General features: G+C 48.1%; 1 protein-coding gene across 5 annotated transcripts in view; it reads right to left on the reverse strand.

Moving 5' to 3' along the window:
* The window catches only part of SZT2 (SZT2 subunit of KICSTOR complex), a 143,554-nt gene that overhangs the window by 35,502 nt on the left and 85,718 nt on the right, over positions 1 to 22,334 (reverse strand). For all 5 annotated transcript variants that reach the window (XM_073544510.1, XM_073544506.1, XM_073544507.1 and 2 more), the window contains 8 exons: positions 9,765 to 9,828; positions 9,479 to 9,664; positions 8,060 to 8,296; positions 6,271 to 6,466; positions 4,787 to 4,861; positions 4,537 to 4,675; positions 4,108 to 4,207; positions 1,771 to 1,900 (listed from right to left, as the gene is read on the reverse strand). In XM_073544510.1, the coding sequence (XP_073400611.1) occupies positions 1,771 to 1,900; positions 4,108 to 4,207; positions 4,537 to 4,675; positions 4,787 to 4,861; positions 6,271 to 6,466; positions 8,060 to 8,296; positions 9,479 to 9,664; positions 9,765 to 9,828 (1,127 nt within the window). The remainder of the gene's footprint in view (positions 1 to 1,770; positions 1,901 to 4,107; positions 4,208 to 4,536; positions 4,676 to 4,786; positions 4,862 to 6,270; positions 6,467 to 8,059; positions 8,297 to 9,478; positions 9,665 to 9,764; positions 9,829 to 22,334) is intronic.

Genomic DNA, 22,334 nt, shown 5'->3' on the forward strand with positions numbered 1-22,334 from the left:
GCTTCAAAAACTGAGCGGGCGAGGTAATCAATTTGACGATCAGAGGGATTTCTGACTGAGGAGCCTTCCAAAACGGATAGGAGCGTTTTAGAAGCCAGCCGCAATACAGGAGGGTCCACAGAAGGGGACTGTAACCAATCTTTCATTAGGTCTGGGTCAAATGGGTATTTAGCCTCAATAGACTTTTGCCCAGTGAACCTCTTATGTGGTCGATCCCTATGTTTCTGGACAATGTCCTTAAAATCCGGGTGGCTGGTAAATAATTTGCGTACACGTTTGGTCCTCTTAAACGAAAAAGCGTGTACTGGAGGGGGAGTATTTTCCTCCTTCAACTGCAGAATCCTGTTGACAGATTCTATAAGTGAATCAAGAGACTCTTGGTCAGTTGGAGGATTCTGGGGGGCTGACGCGTCAGATTTGAATTCAGAGTCGTACTCGCTGCGACCATTAGGAGAAGGAGAGCGAGAAACAGAACTCGCCAGTGAAGCGCGAGCGTGACCGTGTCATGGGTCTGCTTTCTAGCTTGACTGTCCCTTGAACAAGTACGGCCCCTGCTGGTGGACGGTTCCCCGCTGTCGCCAGAGCCCTGCTCGGGCGGCGAAGCCGCCTTTTGACTTAAAGAGGCTTCCCGGAGAGAGTCTATAGCCTGGGTCAGTGACTCCACCAACCGTGACAGGGACGCAGCCCACTCAGGGGGACTAAACGCAGGCTGTTTGAGCGCAGGCCGAGTCGCAGTCCGTGCATAACGGATTAGTCTGGACGCTGGGCAAAGTAGATTTGCAAGTGGTGCACACGGTATAAAACGCAGTGTGCTTCTTACCAGCCTGTCTAGCTTCTTTAGATTGAGACACAGCGCTCTGGAAAGGGTTAACGGCAGAATCTGACTGCAGCAGAGAATGTGCTGGGAAGGGGTTAAGCTTTAATCTGAGGGCAGATGTAGCTTACCCACGGTCATGTACTGTGTCCCCCGGGAGGAATAGCGATGGCTCTGTGGTGTCACCCGGTATCCGACAGAGAGGTCGCCTCACAGCTCTGAGGTAAGAAGGAGATGGCTCCCGAGAATAAAATTGCACGTCTCGTCAGTAATGAGAGGCGCCAAGAGGAGGGGGTGGCGACAATAGCACGGGCGGCGCTAAACAAATTGCGGCCTAGTAGGCCTGAAAAGCCTGGGCTCAATTTTTAGCCTACCCGCGGTAGGCGCCGGGGGCGGGGCGGCGCTAATGAAATTGTGGCCTAGCAAGGCCGGAAAAAGCCGGGGACTAATTTCCTCGGGGCACCCGTGGATGCTGAGCGCGGGGGGGGGGGGGGGGGGGGGGGGCAGGGCTTCTCTCAGGGACGGGACCCTACCCCATACCTCTACTCCAGTGCTCAACTCAGTGCCGAGTCCATTCTTCTCATCCTGGGCTGATGTAGCAGAGCTGGAGGAGTTCTTGAAGGGGGATGCTCGATCGGTCCTCCCTCTGGGCAGGGGGATGGAGACCCAAGTGCCTTCTACAGACACCAAGCAAAGAACTGGAGAAATCTCATCCAGCGAGAGGGTGTATACTGCAGGGGAGAAGATAACTTTTTTTCTGGTTTACTTAGTGTCCTCCTAGTGGCAGGCAGCATCATAACACCCACAGTACCTGTGTCCCCCAATGAGGTGTAGGAGAAAGCTTCATTTACATCAATCTGTGGGGGCAGACAGAGGAGTAGTTGGGAGTCCGGAGGGGCTGTCTGGAGTCATCTCCCATACAACCTGCACAAAGACGACTACAGAACAATCCTCACCTTCTGTGGTCAGTGCCCTCGGCCGGTACGAAGTGTAGGGACTCTCTGTCTTCCAGATGTCCTCCTCGCTTTCTGCCACCAACAGCGTGTTACATAGGTGTGTGTCGTGCAGGTCCTGCAGCAGGAGACGCTGCGGGGAACACAAAGTACCAATGGATGACGTAAAGTTAGAAAAGCGTTGGTAGCGTGTCCAAATATATCATCTGGCACAAGTTAATTTTGGCGATCAGATTGTACTTGTGGTCATAAGACCTCCAGCTCTCAGTGCTCACACAGGAGAATCCTCACAGTGTGCAGGGCGCACAATGCGAGGATTCACAAGTCTGCAGTCAAATAAAGTAACTGCAGACTTGTAACCCAAGACTTGACAACCCCTGTTAGTTTTCTTGTCCATTTCATTGGAGAACATGGAGATCGTGGGTTACAGTTTCTGGCACTAGGAGTTAAAGATTATGCATCAAGATGATAAGCTACTCTTTACCCATTGGACAAGGGATAACTCTTCAATCACAGGGCTCTGACAGCTTGGCTGCCCACCGATTCCCAGAATGGAGCGCTGAAGATCCCAGTGTGAATTGAGTATTGGTAGATCATTCAAACCCCCCTCTCCCATTCCATCTTAAAGAGCGGCAGTTTCCGGCACTGCCATCGAGAAAGATTGGAGCAGGTGTGGACATGATCGACCATGGCGCCATTCACATGGGGCCCCTTAAAGCCTGATTCTTGGAATTGGTGGGAATTGGATAATTATGCATGGGGGCTTTTCAATAGATTACAAGTATTGGGTTTGTATAAAGCCCCCGTTACACATAACGATGTCCCAGCGATCCCACCAACGATCCGACATGATGGGATCGCTGGGACATCGTTAGACAGCCCCAGCGACGCTGGACGCTGGTTTCTAATGTAAATGTCGGGTATCAAAGAGCCATGCGACTCCTGGATACCCGCTGTTTACCTTGGAAACCAGCGTCGCTGATCTCTTGCTGCCACACACAGCGATGCGCGCTGGCCAGCAGGAGAGTAGCGATCGAAAAACGGCCCTGGCCGATGCTGCACGATCAGCGATAACCGGCAGGGGGGCCGGTTGCTGATCCCCGTCACACACAGCGATCTCGCTGATGTGTCACAAAATCAGCGATCTCGCTAGCGAGATCACTGTGTGACGGGGCCTTAACTCTTTAGCCAGTAAAAAAAAAATTATATAGTGTTATGTTTCCATTCCCTGAAAGGAAGCAGAGATCTTAAAAATTATGAGATATTTAAACAAAATATATGAAAGTTGAAGCAATTTTCGTTGTAAAAAAGATTAGGTTTTAATTAGAAAACAGACAATTCCTGTAACAGATCTCATAAATGGAAGACTCCGGGAAGGATTTTAAGGAGATCTGTATTATGTGTCGGCCTCATTGCTGTCTATGGTGCAGCACTGACTCTCCGTTTGGAGACATATTACATTTAATAAATCACTGATCTGTCCATGTTCTGTATTACATCCCGGCCGCTCCCCACTAGAGGAATATAAACCGGAGAGATGAAGTGGGGCTTTATCCTCCGGGGACCGTTCCCTAGACGAGATGTCGGGTTTCTCTTGTTCCTTTTTGTTTCCATCTGCTCTTAAATTATTAAAACGTGGATGGTAAATCGGTTTGTTCTCCGATTTCCGCTTCGGTGATTCCGCCGCTGCCTGTTTACGAGATTCCATCTGATAGATCGGCCGGCCGCCGCTATCTTGTTTTACGCTCATTGCCGTTTAATGCCCGGTACAAAAGTTTAAGTGTCGCAATTTGGGAGAATGCATTTGTATTTTAATACCTCAGCGAAAGGCGTAACACAGCCGGAAAAAAGGAGACGGAAGCAACCGGCTGATAATCCATCAATGGCGAAGACTGGTTAACCCTCCGTGTGCTGCATCCAAGGTGAGGACACTGACTAATGGGCAAGGGGGGTCCAGAATGCAGTAATACGGTTATTATTTACAACTGGTGACACCGGGTATTTTATAACATTGCAATCATGTTTATATTGCCACAGGGGGGATTTTTTTTTAAAATAATGTTCTTAATCTTTTGCAATATGGTTTCATTAGAAATTTCACAGTTTGGTTTTTACAGGCTCTTTGTTTCCTGCACATTCAACTATGACGTGGTCATACATCAGCTGAGAGGAGCTCAGAAGAGGACATACAAGTTACATCAGACTGTCATAGCGAGCTGATTGACAGATTCTCAGTTAACTCCTACTGCCTCCAGTATCGCACAGATGTTACAGAAAGGAAAAAAAATGGTGTAACATTAAAAAAAAAAAAAACCACACATCTTCTGAATGCTCCATTACCTGGTTGACCACTCGACAGATCTCCCCCACCTTCCTCACCACCAGCTGGTGCAGTCGCTGACTCTCTCCCAGTTCATCCACTTCTTGTGCAGCTATGGCACTGTCAGCGGGAAAAAGGTGTAAAAACAAGGACCGAACCACAAAGTAACTAATGATGAGAATGGCACAACATCCAAACTGTAGGGACATAATGGTGGGGTACCTGGGATCTAAGGGGGTAAGGTTTCTCCATGAGGAGAGTGGCATGCCTGGTCTGGCATGCCAGTATTAGGAGACTTATAGGCCATACACGCTCCTCTGGGAAATTAAATATGCAAATTGCCTCTTCAGAGAGAAAGAACTTGAACTCAAGTGATACCTATTGGAAGTAACAATCCTACAAGTCAATATGGACCCTGTAACAAGCCTTGTATGAGCCATGAGGAGTACCTAGCATGGGTGCAGACTTCCACCCGGTCCTGGTGAACCTTTACAATCAGCCAAAACTTTGGCATGACTGGGCAGCGCGAGTCTTGATCAGTGATGAGGGCGTCTTCGCACTCCGAGTCGCTGCTGCCAGCGTCGTATCCTGCCAGATGACAGAGCAGTGGAAAAATCAGGAATAAGGAGGATTGTATGTGAGAGTCACAGGGTGCAGAGACCCTCACTGATATCTTAAGAGCATTAAATCCATGCTCACCCAAGTGATCGGAATCCATACTGCCATGACTGGAAACCAGACTCTGGACACGACTGGGACGCTGCCGAGACCCTCCTAGGACATTAAGAAAAGGAGAATTAGGGTGCATCTCCACCAAGACACATGCATACTTCTCATAAGATGTTCCGGTCATCATCCTTACAGAATCTCACTTGATCTGACCAGTAGTTTGTGCTTCAGAGCTGTTCTTCCTAACTGACTCCCTCTTTCCCCCATGGGGATATGCGGAAGACATGGAGTAATATTTTTTTTTTTTAAAGAATCTCCCATATATGACATTTAAACTATTCACAGGACCGGTGATAAACGTCTGCTCGCAAGGGTACAAATGTGTGACCGCAGGGGTACAATCATGAGAACAGGGTCCCAAGTCGTCCTGGTTTAAAAAAAAAAAAAAAAAAAAAGTACTAGTGCAACGTCACAGGCTCTAGGAGTGGTGGGGAGACATCTGCCCTAACGAGACTTTGTGACCCCCAGCGATCATGCATTTATCATTTGTTCCGCAGATGCCTTAAGAAAAAAGTTATTTATGGGACACAATCCCTTTAATATATAATATATATATAATATATATATATATATATATATATATATATATATATATATACACACACACACACATACATACACACACACACACACACAATTGTCTTATGTCTGTGTGTAACCGAAATCCTGCATCGCTGATTTGTCGCGGCAGTTAGGCTGTGACCAATCAGCGACAGTCGCTTAATTGACACGGCAACACGGCCGCATCGCTTATTGTACAGGCACATTACAGCCGTTAAAGGCATCACTGCTGCGTCGCTCATAACACAGGCACAGTCCTGTACATATACAATACGTTAGGTAAGAGCAGAACAGTGACTGCAGCTCTGGGTGTAACAGGAGTACATTAGGTAACAGGAAAACAGTGACTGCAGATCTGGGTGTAACTGGAGTACAATAGGTTTGGTAAGACCTGAACAGTGACTGCAGCTCTGGCTGTAACAGGAGTACAATACATTAGGTAACAGCAGAACAGTGACAGCAGCTCCAGGTGTAACAGGAGTATTACTAGATGGTGGCCCGATTCTATCGCATCGGGTATTTTAGAGTCTCTGTTAAAATAAAAAATAGTTATATACTCACCTTCCGAAGGCCCCCGGACTCTGTCCCTCCTCTCACCACGCGCCCGGCATCTTCCGGTTCCAGCAATGCTTAGCGAGAAGGGCTGATGATGACGTCACTCTTGCGAGAGCGCGACGTCATCAGTGGTGTTTCGCGCAAAGCATTACTGGAATCGGAAGATGCCGGGAGCGTGGAGAGGAGAGAAAGAGTCCGGGGGCCGTCGGAAGGGGAGTATATAACTTTTTTATTTTAACAGAGACTCTAGAATACCCGATGAGATATATATATATTCTATATCTATATATCTCATGTGCACAAAACATTATGAGTGGGCACAGACGAGGTCAAACTACCTGTGCTGGTCTGCACCGACTCGGGGAGACTGACAACGGATGAGGTTTTGGGTGGTGAATGAGACTTGTCAGTCAGTGAACCTTCATTTGCACTTTTACTCCCAGGATCGAGGGCAGATATTCCCACCAAAACAGACACGTCAAGAGCGGACACTTCCATGGCAGATTGAGCCCATTCACCAAGATCCTCTTCGGTCTGTTAAAAGAAAAAAAAAAAAAATTATATAATTTTATATAATATATATTATATAAATCTTCCAATATATAAAGTGGGGGAAATAAGTATTTGATCCCTTGCTGATTTTGTAAGTTTGCCCACTGACCTGACAAAGACATGAACAGTCTATAATGTTAAGGGTAGGATAATTTTAACATTGATAGAAGAATATCAAAAATAAAATCCAGAAAAATCACATTGTATAAATAAATTTATTTGCATTCTGCAGTGAAAAATAAGTATTTGATCTCCTACCAACCATTAAGAGTTCTGACTCCTACAGACCAGTTAGACGCTCCTAATCAACTCGTTACCTGCATTAAAGACAGCTGTCCTACATAGTCACCTTTATTAAAGACTCCTCTCTACAGACTCAATCAGTCAGACTCTAACCTCTACAACATGGGCAAGACCAAAGAGCTTTCTAAGGATGTCAGGGACAAGATCATAGACCTGCACAAAGCTGGAATGGGCTACAAATCCATAAGGAGGACACTGGATGAGAAGGAGACAACTATTAGTGCAATAGTAAGAAAATTGAAGAAATACAAAATGACTGCCAATCGACATCGATCAGGGGCACCATGCAAAATCTCACCTCGTGGGGTATCCTTGATCATGAGGAAGGTGAGAGATGAGCCTAAAACTACACGGGGGGGAACTTGATAATGATCTCAAGGCAGCTGGGACCACAGTCACCAAGAAAACCGTTGGCAACACATTACGCCGTAAAGGTTTAAAATCCTGCAGTGCCCACAAGGTCCCCCTGCTCAAGAAGGCACATGTGCAGGTCCGTCTGAAGTTTGCCAATGAGCATCTGGATGATTCTGTGAGTGATTGGGAGAAGGTGCTGTGGTCAGATGAGACCAAAATGTATCTCTTTGGCATTAACTCAACTCGCCGTGTTTGGAGGAAGAGAAATGCTGTCTATGACCCAAAGAACACCGTCCCCACTGTCGGGCAGAGGTGGAAATGTTATGTTTTGGGGGTGTTTCTCTACTAAGGGCACAGGACTACTTCACCACATCAATGCGAGAATCTATGGAGCCATGTACCGTAAAATCCTGAGTGACAACCTCCTTCCCTCCGCCGGGACATTAAAAATGGGTTGTGGCTGGGTCTTCCAGCAATCACAGCCAAGGCAACAAAGGAATGGCTCAAAAAGAAGCACATTGAGGTCATGGAGTGGCCTAGCCAGTCTCCAGACCTTAATCCCATAGAAAACTTATGGAGAGTTGCCAAGCACCAACCTCAAAATCTTAATGATTTAGAGATGATCTGCAAAGAGGAATGGACCAAAATTCCTCCTGACACAAACCTCATCATCAACTACAAAAAACATCTGACTGCTGTGCTTGCCAACAAGGGTTTTGCCACCAAGTATTAAGTCTTGTTTGCCAGAGGGATCAAATACTTATTTCTCACTGCAAAATGCAAATAAATTGAAATAATTTATACATTGTGATTTTCTGGATTTTATTTTTGGCATTCTATCTCTCAATGTTAAAATTAACCTACCCTTAAAATTATAGACTCTTCATGTCTTTGTCAGTGGGCAAACTTGTCTCGTACCTTGTCCACAGGACGGCCGTTCTTTGCAGGCACCTTGGGATCAGCGTCGTCCCCTACACCCTCAGGGGCTGCACCGATAACGGGCTCCTCCCAGGGGGTCTCTCCCTGCACGTGGAGATGTTGTGGCGCTCGGTTGTTTTCCATTCTGTGGGCATGAAGTCGGCTCAAGGAGACATAATAATAATCGTCTTCTTCCTCATTCAGCTGGTAGCCCGGGAGGGAGAGGCGGCGAAACTCCTAGAAAAATGGAAGGAGCGTGTAAGGAGCCACGGAGGGGACAGATGCATGATCGTAGCAGACGGCATTGCCATGTAGGGTTCCTACACTCTGCGATAGAAGACATGTTTGATTCCCATCCAACCCAATAGATGCAAGAATACTGGAATTTTGCTGCATTTTGTATGGGACAATGCAAGAGCCGCAGTGCAAAATTAATTCTTGCAGCGAGTGGCCTTTTATATCAAGCACATGCATAGTGAAAAGGGAGGAGGTCAGATCAAGGGTTAATCGTGCCCTTCATAGCCGGTCTGATATTTTTCTTGCATTTGATAAAGTGTTATTTTACGGCCAGTAAGTACAGTCTGCTTCTATATAGAGCAGGGTAATGGTCCATAAGGTGGAACATAACGAGGGAGATTCAGACACAGGGAAATCACTCACAACAACGAGTCTTTGTGATATTTTGCTGCCAAAAGAAACTAAAATGACAATGCACAAACACTATTTTACAGCCCTTAAACCCTCTCCTGGGATCATTAATGGCTCGTTCCGAGGGACAAAACTCGCCGGCTTTGAACGTCGGCTGACATTAGCGGAGAACGAACCATAAAAGGATAATTGTTTCTAAAAATACGGCCCCACGCTCCGGAGACGAGGCGCTCAGAAATGCAAGCTCAGTCATTCCACAAACAGCCCATCCCTCACGGGTTACAGAGATGGCTCGCAAGCCAAAAACACAGGATAGGGATTTTTTTTTTTTTTCCCATTTTAAAAGTCTGAGATAAAAAAAACATTTGCAAAATGTGAAGGATTAATAATATAATTCTTCATGGGAATAATTAGGACGTCTCAGAAGCTCCCAGTAGGGACATACACTGCATAATTACAGAAAACCATTTTTTTACACTAACAAGCCCCCTACAAATCTCTCCCCGTGCTACTATGGAGCAGAAGATTTAGGGTTTGTACATTTGGCCACCTCCACCTACAACTGTGCTATTCTCAACTGCCACTAGAGGGAGCCTAATGACAGAACGATGTGACTATGTGTATGCAGTGGGCTCCCCCTAGTGGTCACTGCAGATAAATTTACTATGTAACTTCACAAGTGCCACTATAAAAAAAAAAAAAGAAAGTGAATTATAAAATGAATCCACACAAGAATTTGGTGCCATTTATTTTGGAGGAAAAATTTAGCACCTCTTTGAATTTCTGCAAAGAATGTTCTGGCCCAAACACGAACTGTAGCTGCACCAGTTCCCTGTGACAATGAGGCCGTCCGTCAGACTGGCAAACGTGCGAGAGCACCTTCCTTAGGATGGAGCGGGTGATTGCACGTGAGTGACGCAAGGCAGATACCAGCTCGTCCTCAAGCAACCAGCGGATCTTAAAAAGAAAATCATAGAGAGGTTCAGCGATAATGATGGGGGGGGGGAGGCGCAACAGCCGTCTGCAAGTAAAGAGGTCTTAAAGGGGCAGTACCTACCTCGCTCATCGTAACCTCGATGGCCTGTCTATGCTCTGCCGGGAGCCTGGAGAGAGCCGAAAACCTAATGGCGACGACAAAAGGAGATGATCGGTGACTCCAAAGAGTAAAGCTGCAAAGTGCTTAAAGGGGTTGCCCACTTTTAGTGACTTTTTTCCGTTTATGTAATTCAATGTATTTGGGGGTTAAAAATATTTTTTCGCAATTAGGTTTCATTAAAAATTTTGCACAGTTTTGCTTTTACAGGCTTGGTGCCCTCCATTACTCAACCTTGACGCAGTCTGTTTTCATAGTTCAGCAGAAAGGGAGCTTGGAAAGAGGAAAAAAAAAAAAAAAAAAAAAAAAGAGTAGCAGACTAGAAGTCGGACTGTCAGATACAGCTCACTGACAGATCCTCAGTTAACTCATTCTATATCGAGCAATAGACAGTGCTACACAGAGGCTACAGAAGGAAAACGGTGAAAAATTCTAACTGAAGCCCAATTACATACACAGTAATATAAGTGAAAACAATAATAAAAATGTTATATTTCTTACCCTATTAATATTTATTTTTCAGATACCGACAACCTCAGTAACGAGTCCTGTGCTTTCCTAAAACATCTCAGTAATGGTGGAGATCACAGCCCCCGATGGGAGTGATAGGAGGATTTCCACGCTTTACATAATCAGCGTGAGCAACATTTATCCTTCAATCCTCCAGAGGGAAAGAAAGTGACAACTGCCAGAGGATGTCTCCGAGAAGAATTATCCGCTGTCACTTCTACACCTGTGGCCATTACATGGCGGAGAGAGTCAGCGGCGCTCGCCTCATTCATATTACATAACATGGACCCCGGACAGTCAGAACTCTGCCTCCAGGGAAGAGACAAAGAGTCCGTCCAATGAGGTCTGTATAAAAGGGCCCTGAGCTGCCGCAATAACAGCGGAGACCATGCATCCTGCTCCTGTGGTCACACAACTGGACAAAAGCGCCTCTGGGTCTACGGATGTAAGAACCTGTGTCATTATATGGAGTATATATGTAACCCAGGATCAGTAATGTAATGTATGTACACAGTGATTGCACCAGCAGAATAGTGAGTGCAGCTCTGGAGTATAATACAGGATGTAACTCAGGATCAGCACAGTATCAGTAATGTAATGCATGTACACAGTGACTGCACCAGCAGAATAGTGAGTGCAGCTCTGGAGTATAATACAGGAGGTAGTACAGGATCAGTAAATTAATGTATGTACACAGTGACTGCACCAGCAGAATAGTGAGTGCAGCTCTGGATTATAATACAGGATGTAACTCAGGATTAGTAATGTAATGTATGTACACAGTGACTGCACCAGCAGAATAGTGAGTGCAGCTCTGGATTATAATACAGGATGTAACTCAGGATCAGTACAGGATCAGTAATGTAATGTATGTACACAGTGACTGCACCAGCAGAATAGTGAGTGCAGCTCTGGAGTATAACAAGATTTTTGGTTGCTTACAGTAAAATCTGTTTCTCGTAGCCTTCATTGGGGGACACAGGAACCATGGGTGTATGCTGCTGCCACTAGGAGGCTGACACTATGTATAGAAAAAGGTTAGCTCCTCCTCCGCAGTATACACCCCACCGACCGGCACTAGTTTCGTCAGTTAGTGAGAAAGCAGTAGGAGAAGTAACAAAATAGAGTGAAACAGAACAGACAACTCAACTGTAACCTTCAAACAACATAAGAACAGGAGTTGCAGAACATGGGAGGGTGCTGTGTCCCCCAATGAAGGCTCCGAGAAACAGATTTTACGGTAAGCAACCAAAAATCCTGTTTTCTCTATCGCTTCATTGGGGGACACAGGAACCATGGGACGTCCCAAAGCAGTCCCTGGTGAGGGAGAAGCAAGCTTTCATTAGGTCCGAGAACTCACCACCACCGCCTGCAAGATCCTTCTGCCAAATTTGGCAAATGTGTGGATCGAAGACCAGGTTGCAGCTTCGCAAAGCTGCAGCGCGGAAGCTCTGTGGCGCACCGCCCAGGAAGCACCCACTGCCCGGGTAGAGTGAGCTCTAATTCCAGTAGGGGGCACTCGATGCTTGACCCGGTAAGCTTCCAAAATTGCCAATCTGATCCAGCGAGCAATGGTAGCCTTGGAGGCCGGCTGACCTTTCCGCGCACCATCTGAAATGATGAAAAGTGAATCTGTCTTCCACAAGGGAGCCGTCCTAGCCAGGTAGACCTTCATCGCCCTGACCAGGTCTAGCTTGTTCAAGGTGCGCTCAAGAGGGTGGATTGGACCCGGACAAAAGAACAATGTCCTCTGTTGTGAGTTCATTTTCCCCTTCACCATTGAGGTCTGATGAACTCCCTCTTCTGGGGAAGGAAGGTAGTGAGGCTGATTACCAAGCATCTGGGCAGGATGATGATGACTGGGTGACGGGAATTGCTGACTGGATATAAGGCAGCTGACGCCCTTCTGCCTTGCTGGTGATCTCTCTGAGGGATTCTAGGAGACCAGTCTGATTCCTGCTCCTCAAAAGCTAAGTTTTCTGCTCTGTTTTTTGCATTTGTGTTTTGTTTTTGTTTTTCCTTGTTTTTCTGGATTTCTGCCATTCCCTGCTGGGGTGTGCTGAATTCCTTTTTGCTCTGTCTTCAGAAAATACCTGAGTACTGATATAGTCTTTTTGAAGCCTAGCGTCTTCAGGGCTTTTTTCCCTATCAGCTGTTGGCTCTTGTTTTGATAGGGTTTTGGCGGATAACAGACAGCAGCTTTTCTATCCTGTCCTATGTAGTTAGCTTGGGCCCCATCGTTTGCTCAGCCTATCTTTCTATCTGTGTGGGCGTTTTTTCATCTTGCTTCACCGTCATTATATGTTGGGGGCTGCCTATTGCTTTGGGGTCTGCTCTGGGGCAGTTTAGATTTCCCTTTCTGTCTTTAGGCTATGTAGTTCTCCAGCTGTGATCGAGGGGTCTAGGGTACCGTAGGAACCCCCCCACGGCTACTGCTAGTTGTTGTTGATAGGTTCAGGGGTCTGTAATCCGATAGCTGCCAACTTCTCTGGTTTTCTGGACTCCGCTAGTATTTCTGTTTTTGCCTCCTACGGTGACTCATTCAAAACAGAATCACCAGCCATACCGCAGATCCTAGGGTACTCAATAGCAGGAAAGAATTGTAAAAAAAAAAAAAAAAAAAAGTGTGTATATTTTTTCCTCTATATCTCTGAGGCCGTAGGGGGAATTTTTTTTCTCTCAATGGAGCTAAAGCAATTGTCTGATCGCGTGGAGCAGCTCGCTGCGGAAGTGCGGGGAATTTCCGCCTACCTTGCTCATTCACATGCTGCTGAACCAAAGATCCCTACTCCTGATGTGTTTTTTGGGGATCGGTCTAAATTTTGGAATTTCAAAAATAATTGTAAATTATTTTTTGCCTTGAAGCCTAACTCGTCAGGGAGCTCCGCGCAGCAGGTTAAAATTGTCATCTCTTTGCTGCGTGGCGATCCCCAGGATTGGGCGTTTTCTTTGAAACCAGATGATCCTATTCTGACTAATGTGAACACATTTTTTCAAGCCTTGGGGTTGTTGTATGACCAACCTAATGCTACTGATCAGGCTGAAAAGACCCTGTTGGCATTGAGCCAGGGTCGAGATTCTGCAGAATTGTACTGTCAAAAATTCCGAAAGTGGGCGGTCCTTACTACCTGGAATGATAATGCCTTGGCAGCTCTCTTTCGGAAGGGTTTGTCAGAAGCCGTAAAAGATACTATGGTGGGATTTCCTTTTCCCTCTGGTCTTGACGATTCTAGGTCATTAGCCATTCAGGTTGATCGGCGTTTACGTAAACGCAGGACTGCACGAGAGGTGTTGCCACCTGTTGAACAAGTGTCTGAACCTATGCAATGTGGTAGAGTTTTGTCCAGGGAGCAACGTCAGGAGTTCAGAAGGCGTAATAAGCTGTGTTTTTTTTGTGGAGATGCATCGCATATTATTTCTGTCTGTCCTAAACGAGAGAAACGTTTTGCACACACGTTTTCTGTGGGTGGTGTTCAACCCAAGTTTCTTCTGGCAATTACTCTGATCTGCTCCCTGTCCACATTTTCCGCCAAGGCTTTTGTGGATTCGGGAGCAGCCCTGAACCTAATGGACTTGGATTTTGCTAAACGTTGTGGATTTCCGATGACACCTCTGCAGACGCCTATCCCTTTGAGGGGGATTGATGCTATTCCTTTGGCGAAAAATAAACCTCAGTTTTGGACCCAGGTGGTAATGCGGGTCGCCCCAGACCATCAAGAAAATTGCAGATTTTTGGTGTTGCATAATTTGCATACCACCATTGTTCTGGGGTTTCCCTGGTTGCAAATTCATAAACCAGTTTTGGATTGGAAATCTGTGTCTGTGGTGAGTTGGGGTTGTCGGTGTGCCCTTAGTGAGGCTCCGGTTTTTTCCACCTCACCTCAGTCGCATGATGTTCCTGACTATTTGGCGGATTTTTATGATGTATTTAGTGAGAATGAGTCTGCGTCTTTGCCTCCTCATAGGAGCTATGACTGTGCAATTGAACTGAGCCCGGGGTGTAAATTTCCCAAGGGTCGGCTCTTCAATTTATCTGTACCCGAGCACGAGGCTATGCGATCCTATATTAAGGAGGCGTTGGAGAAGGGTCATATGAGACCATCCTCTTCACCCTTAGGTGCTGGGTTTTTTTTTGTGGCCAAAAAGGATGGTTCATTAAGGCCTTGTATTGATTATCGTGCCCTCAACAAAATTACTATTAAATATCAGTATCCGTTACCCCTGATTTCGGATCTATTCTCCAGAGTTAAAGGTGCTTGCTGGTTTACAAAGCTTGACCTCAGGGGGCGTATAATCTTATTCGCATTAAGCATGGGGACGAATGGAAGATGGCGTTTAATACTCCGGAGGGACATTTTGAGTACCTGGTGATGCCTTTTGGGCTCACTAATGCTCCTTCTGTCTTCCAGTGCTTCATGAACGATATTTTCCGAGACTTTGTGGATAAATTTTTGATGATATCTGGATGATATTTTGATCTTCTCCAAGCATTGGGATTCTCATGTGGAACATGTTCGGACTGTGTTCCGATCTTGAGGGAGAATTCCCTGTAGGTCAAAGGATCGAAATGCCTTTTTGGGGTACAGAGGATTTCTTTTTTGGATTTATTTTGTCTCCGTCAACTATTGAAATGGACCCGGCCAAGGTACAGGCCATTTATGATCGGGTTCAGCCCACTTCTTTGTAGGCCCTCCAGAAGTTTTTGGGTTTTGCTAATTTTTATCGGAAATTTATAGCAAAATGTTCTAGTATTGCCAAGCCATTGACTGATCTGACTAAGAAGGGTGCTGATGTGTTGAATTGGTCTCCGGAGGCTGTTTCTTCCTTTCAGGAGCTGAAGCAAAGATTCACTTCTGCCCCGCTTTTGCGGCAACCTGATGTCTCACTCCCGTTCCAGGTAGAAGTGGACGCTTCTGAGATTGGTGCAGGAGCAGTTTTGTCCCAAAAGGATCCTGTAACATCTAAAATGAATCCCTGTGCTTTCTTTTCCCGAAAGTTCTCTCCATCTGAATGTAACTATGATGTGGGGAATCGGGAACTGTTGGCCATGAAATGGGCATTTGAGGAGTGGAGACATTGGTTGGAGGGAGCTAAACATCAAGTCGTGATCCTCACTGACCACAAGAATTTGATTTACCTGGAGTCGGCCAAACGCTTGAACCCTAGACAGGCTAGGTGGGCCTTGTTTTTTTTACACGTTTTGATTTTGTGGTCTCTTTTCTTCCTGGCACTAAGAATGTCAAGGCTGACGCTCTCTCTAGGAGCTTCTTTGCTGATTCTCCTGTGGTGACCAAACCTGCTACCATCTTAGGCGAAGGGGTAGTTCTTTCTGCCATCTCGCCCGATTTGAGACGTGCTCTGGAAGAGTTTCAGGAGGACAAACCTGAGCGTTGTCCCAGTGGGAAGTTGTATGTTCCTGACCAGTGGAAGAAGAGAGTGATGTCTGAAGTTCATTGCTCTGCATTGGCTGGTCATCCAGGTATTTTTGGTACTAGAGATCTGGTGAGTCGGTCTTTTTGGTGGCCCGCCTTGTCTCGTGAGGTCAGGAATTTTGTGCAGTCCTGTGGGACTTGCTCCCGGTCTAAACCTTGTTCTCGCTCTAGTGGCTTGTTGATGCCTTTGCCGGTCCCCAGGAGGCCATGGACCCATATTTCAATGGATTTCATCTCTGATATGCCTGTCTCTCAGAGAATGACTGTTATTTGGGTGATTTGTGATAGGTTCTCTAAGATGGTTCATCTTGTACCACTCCCTAAGTTGCCATCTTCCTCTGAGTTGGTGCCCCTGTTTTTGCAACAGGTGGTTTGCTTGCACGGGATTCCTGAGAACATTGTATCTGACAGAGGAGTTCAGTTTGTGTCTAGATTTTGGAGGACTTTGTTCCAAGCTGGGAATTCAGTTGTCCTTCTCCTCTGTTTTTCACCCCCAGACCAATGGGCAGACGGAGAGAACAAACCAGACCTTGGAGTCGTATTTCAGATGTTTTATTTCCGCTGATCAGGATGATTGGGTTTCATTTTTGCCCTTGGCCGAATTTGCTTTAAATAATAGAGCTAGTTCTGCCACTTTGATGTCACCTTTTTTTTGTAACTTTGGGTTTCATCCTCGATTTTCTTCAGGGCAGGTGGAGCCTTCTGCCTGCCCAGGTGTTGACACTGTGGTGGAGAGAATGCACCAGATCTGGGACCAAGTGGTGGATAAGTTCTCTCTCTCCCAGGAAAAGGCCCAGCGGTTTTCCAACCGACATAGGACCATTGGTCCCCAGTTTAAGGTTGGTGATATGGTTTGGTTATCATCAAAAAATATCGCTATGAAGGTGGCTTCTCCTAAGTTTAAGCCTAGATTTATTGGACCTTACAAGATTTTGGAGATTATTAATCCGGTCTCTTTTCGTTTGGCTCTTCCTGTCACATTTAAAATCCATAATGTGTTTCATAAGTCCTTGTTGAAGAGGTTTGTTGAACCAGTAGTTTCTGGGGTGGCACCTCCGGACCCTATATTGGTTGAAGGTAACATGGAATATGAGGTAGAGAAGATACTGGATTCCCGTCTGGCTAGACGGAGACTCCAGTATTTGGTTAAGTGGAAGGGTTATGGTCAGGAGGATAATTCCTGGGTCTCTGCCTCTGATATTCATGCCAAAAGATTGGTGCGTGCCTTTCATCGGGCTCACCCTGATCGCCCTGGTGGCGTGGATGAGGGTTCGGTGACCCCTCCTCAAGGGGGAGGTACTGTTGCGAGTTCATTTTCCCCTTCACCATTGAGGTCTGATGAACTCCCTCTTCTGGGGAAGGAAGGTATGAGGCTGATTACCAAGCATCTGGGCAGGATGACGATGACTGGGTGACGGGAATTGCTGACTGGATATAAGGCAGCCGACGCCCTTCTGCCTTGCTGGTGATCTCTCTGAGGGATTCTAGGAGACCAGTCTGATTCCTGCTCCTCAAAAGCTAAGTTTTCTGCATTTGTGTTTTGGTTTTCCTTGTTTTTCTGGATTTTTGCCATTCCCTGCTGGGGTGTGCTGAATTCCTTTTTGCTCTGTCTTCAGAAAATACCTGAGTACTGATATAGTCTTTTTGAAGCCTAGCGTCTTCAGGGCTTTTTTCCCTATCTGCTGTTGGCTCTTGATTTGATAGGGTTTTGGCGGATTACAGACAGCAGCTTTTCTATCCTGTCCTATGTAGTTAGCTTGGGCCCCATCGTTTGCTCAGCCTATCTTTCTATCTGTGTGAGTGTTTTTTCATCTTGCTTCAGCGTCATTATATGTTGGGGGCTGCCTATTGCTTTGGGGTCTGCTCTGGGGCAGTTTAGATTTCCCTTTCTGTCTTTAGGCTATGTAGTTCTCCGGCTGTGATCGAGGGGTCTAGGGCACCGTAGGAACCCCCCCACGGCTACTGCTAGTTGTTGTTGATAGGTTCAGGGGTCTGTAATCCGATAGCTGCCAACTTCTCTGGTTTTCTGGACTTAGCTAGTATTTCTGTTTTTGCCTCCTACTGTGACTCATTCATAACAGTCCTCATTTAGATGGAAAGTGGACATCACCTTAGGAAGGAAGGCGGGGGCCGCTGGACCACCTTATCCTGGTGGAGCACCAAGAATGGGGGGGGGGTGACGAGAAAGGGCCGCCAATTCCGACACGCGCCGGATGGAGGTGATGGCCACTAGAAAGGCTACTTTCCAGGAGAGAAGGGATAGGGAAACTTCCCTGAGAGGTTCAAAGGGTGAACCCTGTAGAGCCTCCAGGACCAGACTGAGATCCCATGGATCCATGGGAGTGCGGTACGGAGGTACAGCATGAGCCACTCCCTGAAGAAAAGTCTTGACCTGCGGTCGGGAGAACAACGTCTTCTGGAAAAGAATGGAAAGCGCCGAGACTTGACCCTTTAAAGGGCTGAGGGCAATGCCCACATCTAGGCCTGCCTGGAGGAACGCCAGGATAGAAGGGAGAGAAAAGGACATGGGCGGAATGTCATTGGCCTCGCAACAAGTGAAATAGGCCTTCCACGTACGATAATAAATTCTGGAAGACGGCTTTCTAGCCCGAATCATGGTGTGAATAACCCGATCGCTTCAGAACCTCAACAGGCGGTCTCAACAGCCACGCTGTTAAATTGAGCGGCCGAGAATTGGGGTGGCAGATTGGACCTGAGACAGCAGATCTGCTCTGTCTGGAAGCTTCCAGGGGGCGTCCGCGAGGTTGACGATATCTGCGAACCAAGACCTTCTGGGCCAATCCGGGGCGATGAGAATGACTGGTACCCCATCCGCCTTGATTTTCTTTAACAGCTTGGGAAGAAGAGGAAGCGGAGGAAAACAGATAGGGGAGCTTGAACTGAGACCAGGGAATGGTCAGAGCATCGGCGCCCACTGCGAGAGGATCTTGGGCCCTGGATACGAATTGTGGGACCTTCCTGTTCAGGCGAAACGTCAGCAGATCTACGTCCGGAGTCGCCCAACGACGGCAAAGCTGATGGAAGACGTCCGGATGTAAGGACCACTCTCCTGCCGCGAGGCCCTCGCGGCTGAGAAAATCGGCGGCCCAGTTGTCCATGCCGAGAATGTGCACCGCGGATATCGCTGGGACTGATACCTCTGCCCAGTGGAGAATCTTGGACACTTCCGCTAGTGCCGAGGGACTCCGTGTCCCCCCTTGGTGGTTGACGTATGCCACCGCTGTGGCATGGTCTGTCTGAATCCGCATCGGCAGACCCCTGAGAACCCTTTCCCAGTGAATGAGGGACAGATAAATCGCCCGTATCTCGAGGACGTTGATCGGCAGAGTAGTTTCTTGAGTCGACCACAGACCCTGAACAGTCTGATTGCGAAACACTGCACCCCAGCCGAGAAGGCTGGCGTCCGTCGTCACAATCTGCCAGTGAATCGGAAGGAATGACCGGCCTAGGGAAATGAGAGGTGACGTCAGCCACCACTTGAGGGACTGTTTGACCCGGGATGAGAGGCAAGTTGGACGATCCAGGGAAAAGACAGACCTGTTCCACCAAGACAGGATGGCCTGTTGAAGCAGTCTCGATTGAAATTGAGCAAAGGGAAATGCTTCGGCTGTCACCACCATCTTTCCCAAGACTTTCATGGCTGACCGGAAAGATGGAAGCTGGGGGCTCTGCAGCGACCGTACATCTCGTTGAAGAGAGATCATCTTTTCTTTGGGAAGAAAGACCCTCGATCGGCAGGTGTCGAACAATAAGCCTAGAAACACAAGACGTTGTGTCGGAACAAGGCAGGACTTCCTTTTGTTGACGAGCCACCCGAATCTGGACAGGGTGTCAAGAACGATGGTAAGATTTTGGAGAGCCTGGGGAAAAGACGGAGCTTTGATTAGAATGTCGTCGAGGTACGGAAAGAGGACGAGACCTGTGATCCTCAACAGGGCCATCAACGCCACCATGATTTTTGTAAACACTCTAGGCGTGGTGGAGAGACCGAACGGCAGGGCGACAAACTGGTAGAGGTCCTGATGAATAGCGAAACTCAGGAATTTCTGATGCCCGGGAAAGATGGGAACATGCATATAGCCAACTTAAATGTCTATTGAGCACATGAATTCCTGCGCCTCCATGGAAGCGATTACTGAACGAAGGGACTCCATCCTGAAATGTCACAGGCGGACCCTTTTGTTCAGTAATTGGAGATCCAGAATGGGCCAAACCGCGCCGCCTTTTTTCGGCACTACAAACAGGTTTAAGTAAAACCTTGTGAATCATTCTGTTTCGAGAACGGGCACAATCACCCCGGAACTGAGAAGAGAGGCGATGGATGCAAAGGAACCCGGAACCAAGGCGGGGTCTTTTGGAGGTCGGTACTCGAAGAAGCAATCCCGGGGCCGAGAAACGAACTCTCTTGTATCCTGAGGATACAAGTTCCCTGACCCAAGTGTCTTCCACCGAGGCAAGCCAGACGTCTCTGAAGAAGAGGAGTCGGCCGCCCAGTTGGGAAGGCGCCTCGGAACTTTGTTGATAGTCATGCCTATGTGGACCGTCCAGTTCTGGACCTGGAGGATCTGCCCTGGGAGGAGTGAGATCGCCAGGAGGGAGTGGGCCTAAAGGAGACCTTCTTCCTATCCTGGCGGGCTTGCGGCCTTTGTTGGTTGGAAAAAAGTTCTGTCGTCGCGACGCGGTGGAAAGACTGAAAGGGCCGAAACTGACGCCTTGGAGGGGGTCTACGAGGCTTCGACTGCGGGAGAAGAGAGCTTGTGCCCCCAGTGGCGTCTTTACTAATCTGGTCCAGCTGGGATCCGAAGAGACACGCTCCCTGAAAAGGCAGATTGGTAAGGGACTTCTTTGATGACAAATCCGCCTGTCAAGCCTTAAGCCCAATTGTATGCCGGATTGCAACTACGTTGCTGGATGCTTGAGCTGCGCAAGACGCGGCATCTAAGGAGGCAGAGACCAAATATTCCCCTGCATGGGAGATCTGGTTGGCTAGCTCGGCCAGTCGCTACAGTTGGGCTCCATCAAGAATGCCTTGGCAGAGATCCTCCGCCCAAGTAGCTATGGCCTTTGCTACCCAAGTGGAAGCAAAGACCAGGCTTAGCGCCGTCGCAGCCGCTTCGAATGCTGACTTTGCTAAGGATTCTATGATCCTGTCGTTAGAATCCTTCAGAGACGCCACACCTGAGATCGGAAGGACCGTGTTGTTAGATAGTCTGGACACAGGAGCGTCTACAGGGGGGAAGCCGACCAGTTGTCGGTGAGCTCTTGAGAAAATGGATACAGCACGCCGAGACGTTTCCCTCTTTGAAAGCGCCTGGTCGGATTTTCTCATTCCCTGGTAAGGAGCTTGTCAAACTCAGAGTGAGAAGCGAAGACTCTGGAAGGTGCTTCTGCCCGTCTGAACGAAACCTCCTGATCTGAGGGTTTCGCAGGGGAGTCTGTGATCTCGAAAGTGTGGTTGATCGCAGCAATGAGGTTCTATACCGTAACCTTCATGTCCGCGTCATGGTCCGAATCCAGCTCTAAAATCCCTTCGGATGGCGCTTCCGAGAACGCCTCGCCTGACTCGGGGGAAGAGGCACGGGAAGGAGACTGCTGGGAAGGACTATGTGGTGAGATGGGGCGAGGGGAGGATTCCGGCCGGAGATCCTGCCTGGACCTTTTGAGGCTCACGCTGACTGGCTCAGATGGAGACTCTTGTGACCTGCTGGGTCCTGCAGAAGTGTCCAGGGGCAACTTATCAAGAACGGCCACTAGGGACTGAGACACCCTGGTGAGATCCGCCACTGATTGCGATAAAGAAGAAGCCCACCCGGGAATGGGGGATTCACTCTCACGTGGAGCAATAGGGGGTTCCTGGGCGGCGGGCTCAATGGGATTGCTGCAGTCGAGGCAGAGGGGAGTGGACTGACCTGAGGGAAGTTTGCGTTTGCAAGAAGAACATGCAAGTACTTGACTAAAGTGCAAGTGGAGGAAGCAGGAGGACGAGCACGATCAGGCTTAGAGTTAGACATAATGAAGGAAAGTCACTGAAGCAGTGCCAGAAGGTTGGGGGACAGGAGGCAGAGGAGGGTGTCAGTCTGCAGTGCAGAGCTACTCACGGTCCGGTGTCCTGTAGATACTTCCAGCAAGCGATGCTGCACAGCTCGTCTGGACCTGCAGTGCCACAGATAGCGGAGACGGAGTCCGGCTGACAGGCTGAGAAAATGGAGGCAGCCTGAGAGGGGCAGGGTAGAAAAGCACACTCTTCCCTGATGAGACCGAGGAAGAGGAAAGGGCGGAGCTAACCGCAGATAGGAGGCCGAAGATGGCGCCGCCCGCTGACAACAGGCAGGCTAGGAGTGGGTGGGCCGAGCGCCGCCTCAGGAGCGCAAGACACTGAGGGAGAGAGCGGTGGGTGGGCCTAAAGCGGGAGAGAAGCCCGCCTAAGGAAGAAGGCAAGGGGCATGGCCGCGACGCAGAGCAAGGCCCAAATTGAAGCCGAGGCCTGGAGTAAAAGCAGCGGCCGCTGGGAAGCGGCGCAGAGGCATCGCTGCACTGCCGCAGCAACCGCTCCCGAATGGATCCCTGCCTG

Source organism: Dendrobates tinctorius, unplaced genomic scaffold (assembly GCF_039654945.1).
Source record: "Dendrobates tinctorius isolate UK_male_01 unplaced genomic scaffold, ASM3965494v1 ptg000138l, whole genome shotgun sequence".
Taxonomy (NCBI): domain Eukaryota; kingdom Metazoa; phylum Chordata; class Amphibia; order Anura; family Dendrobatidae; genus Dendrobates; species Dendrobates tinctorius.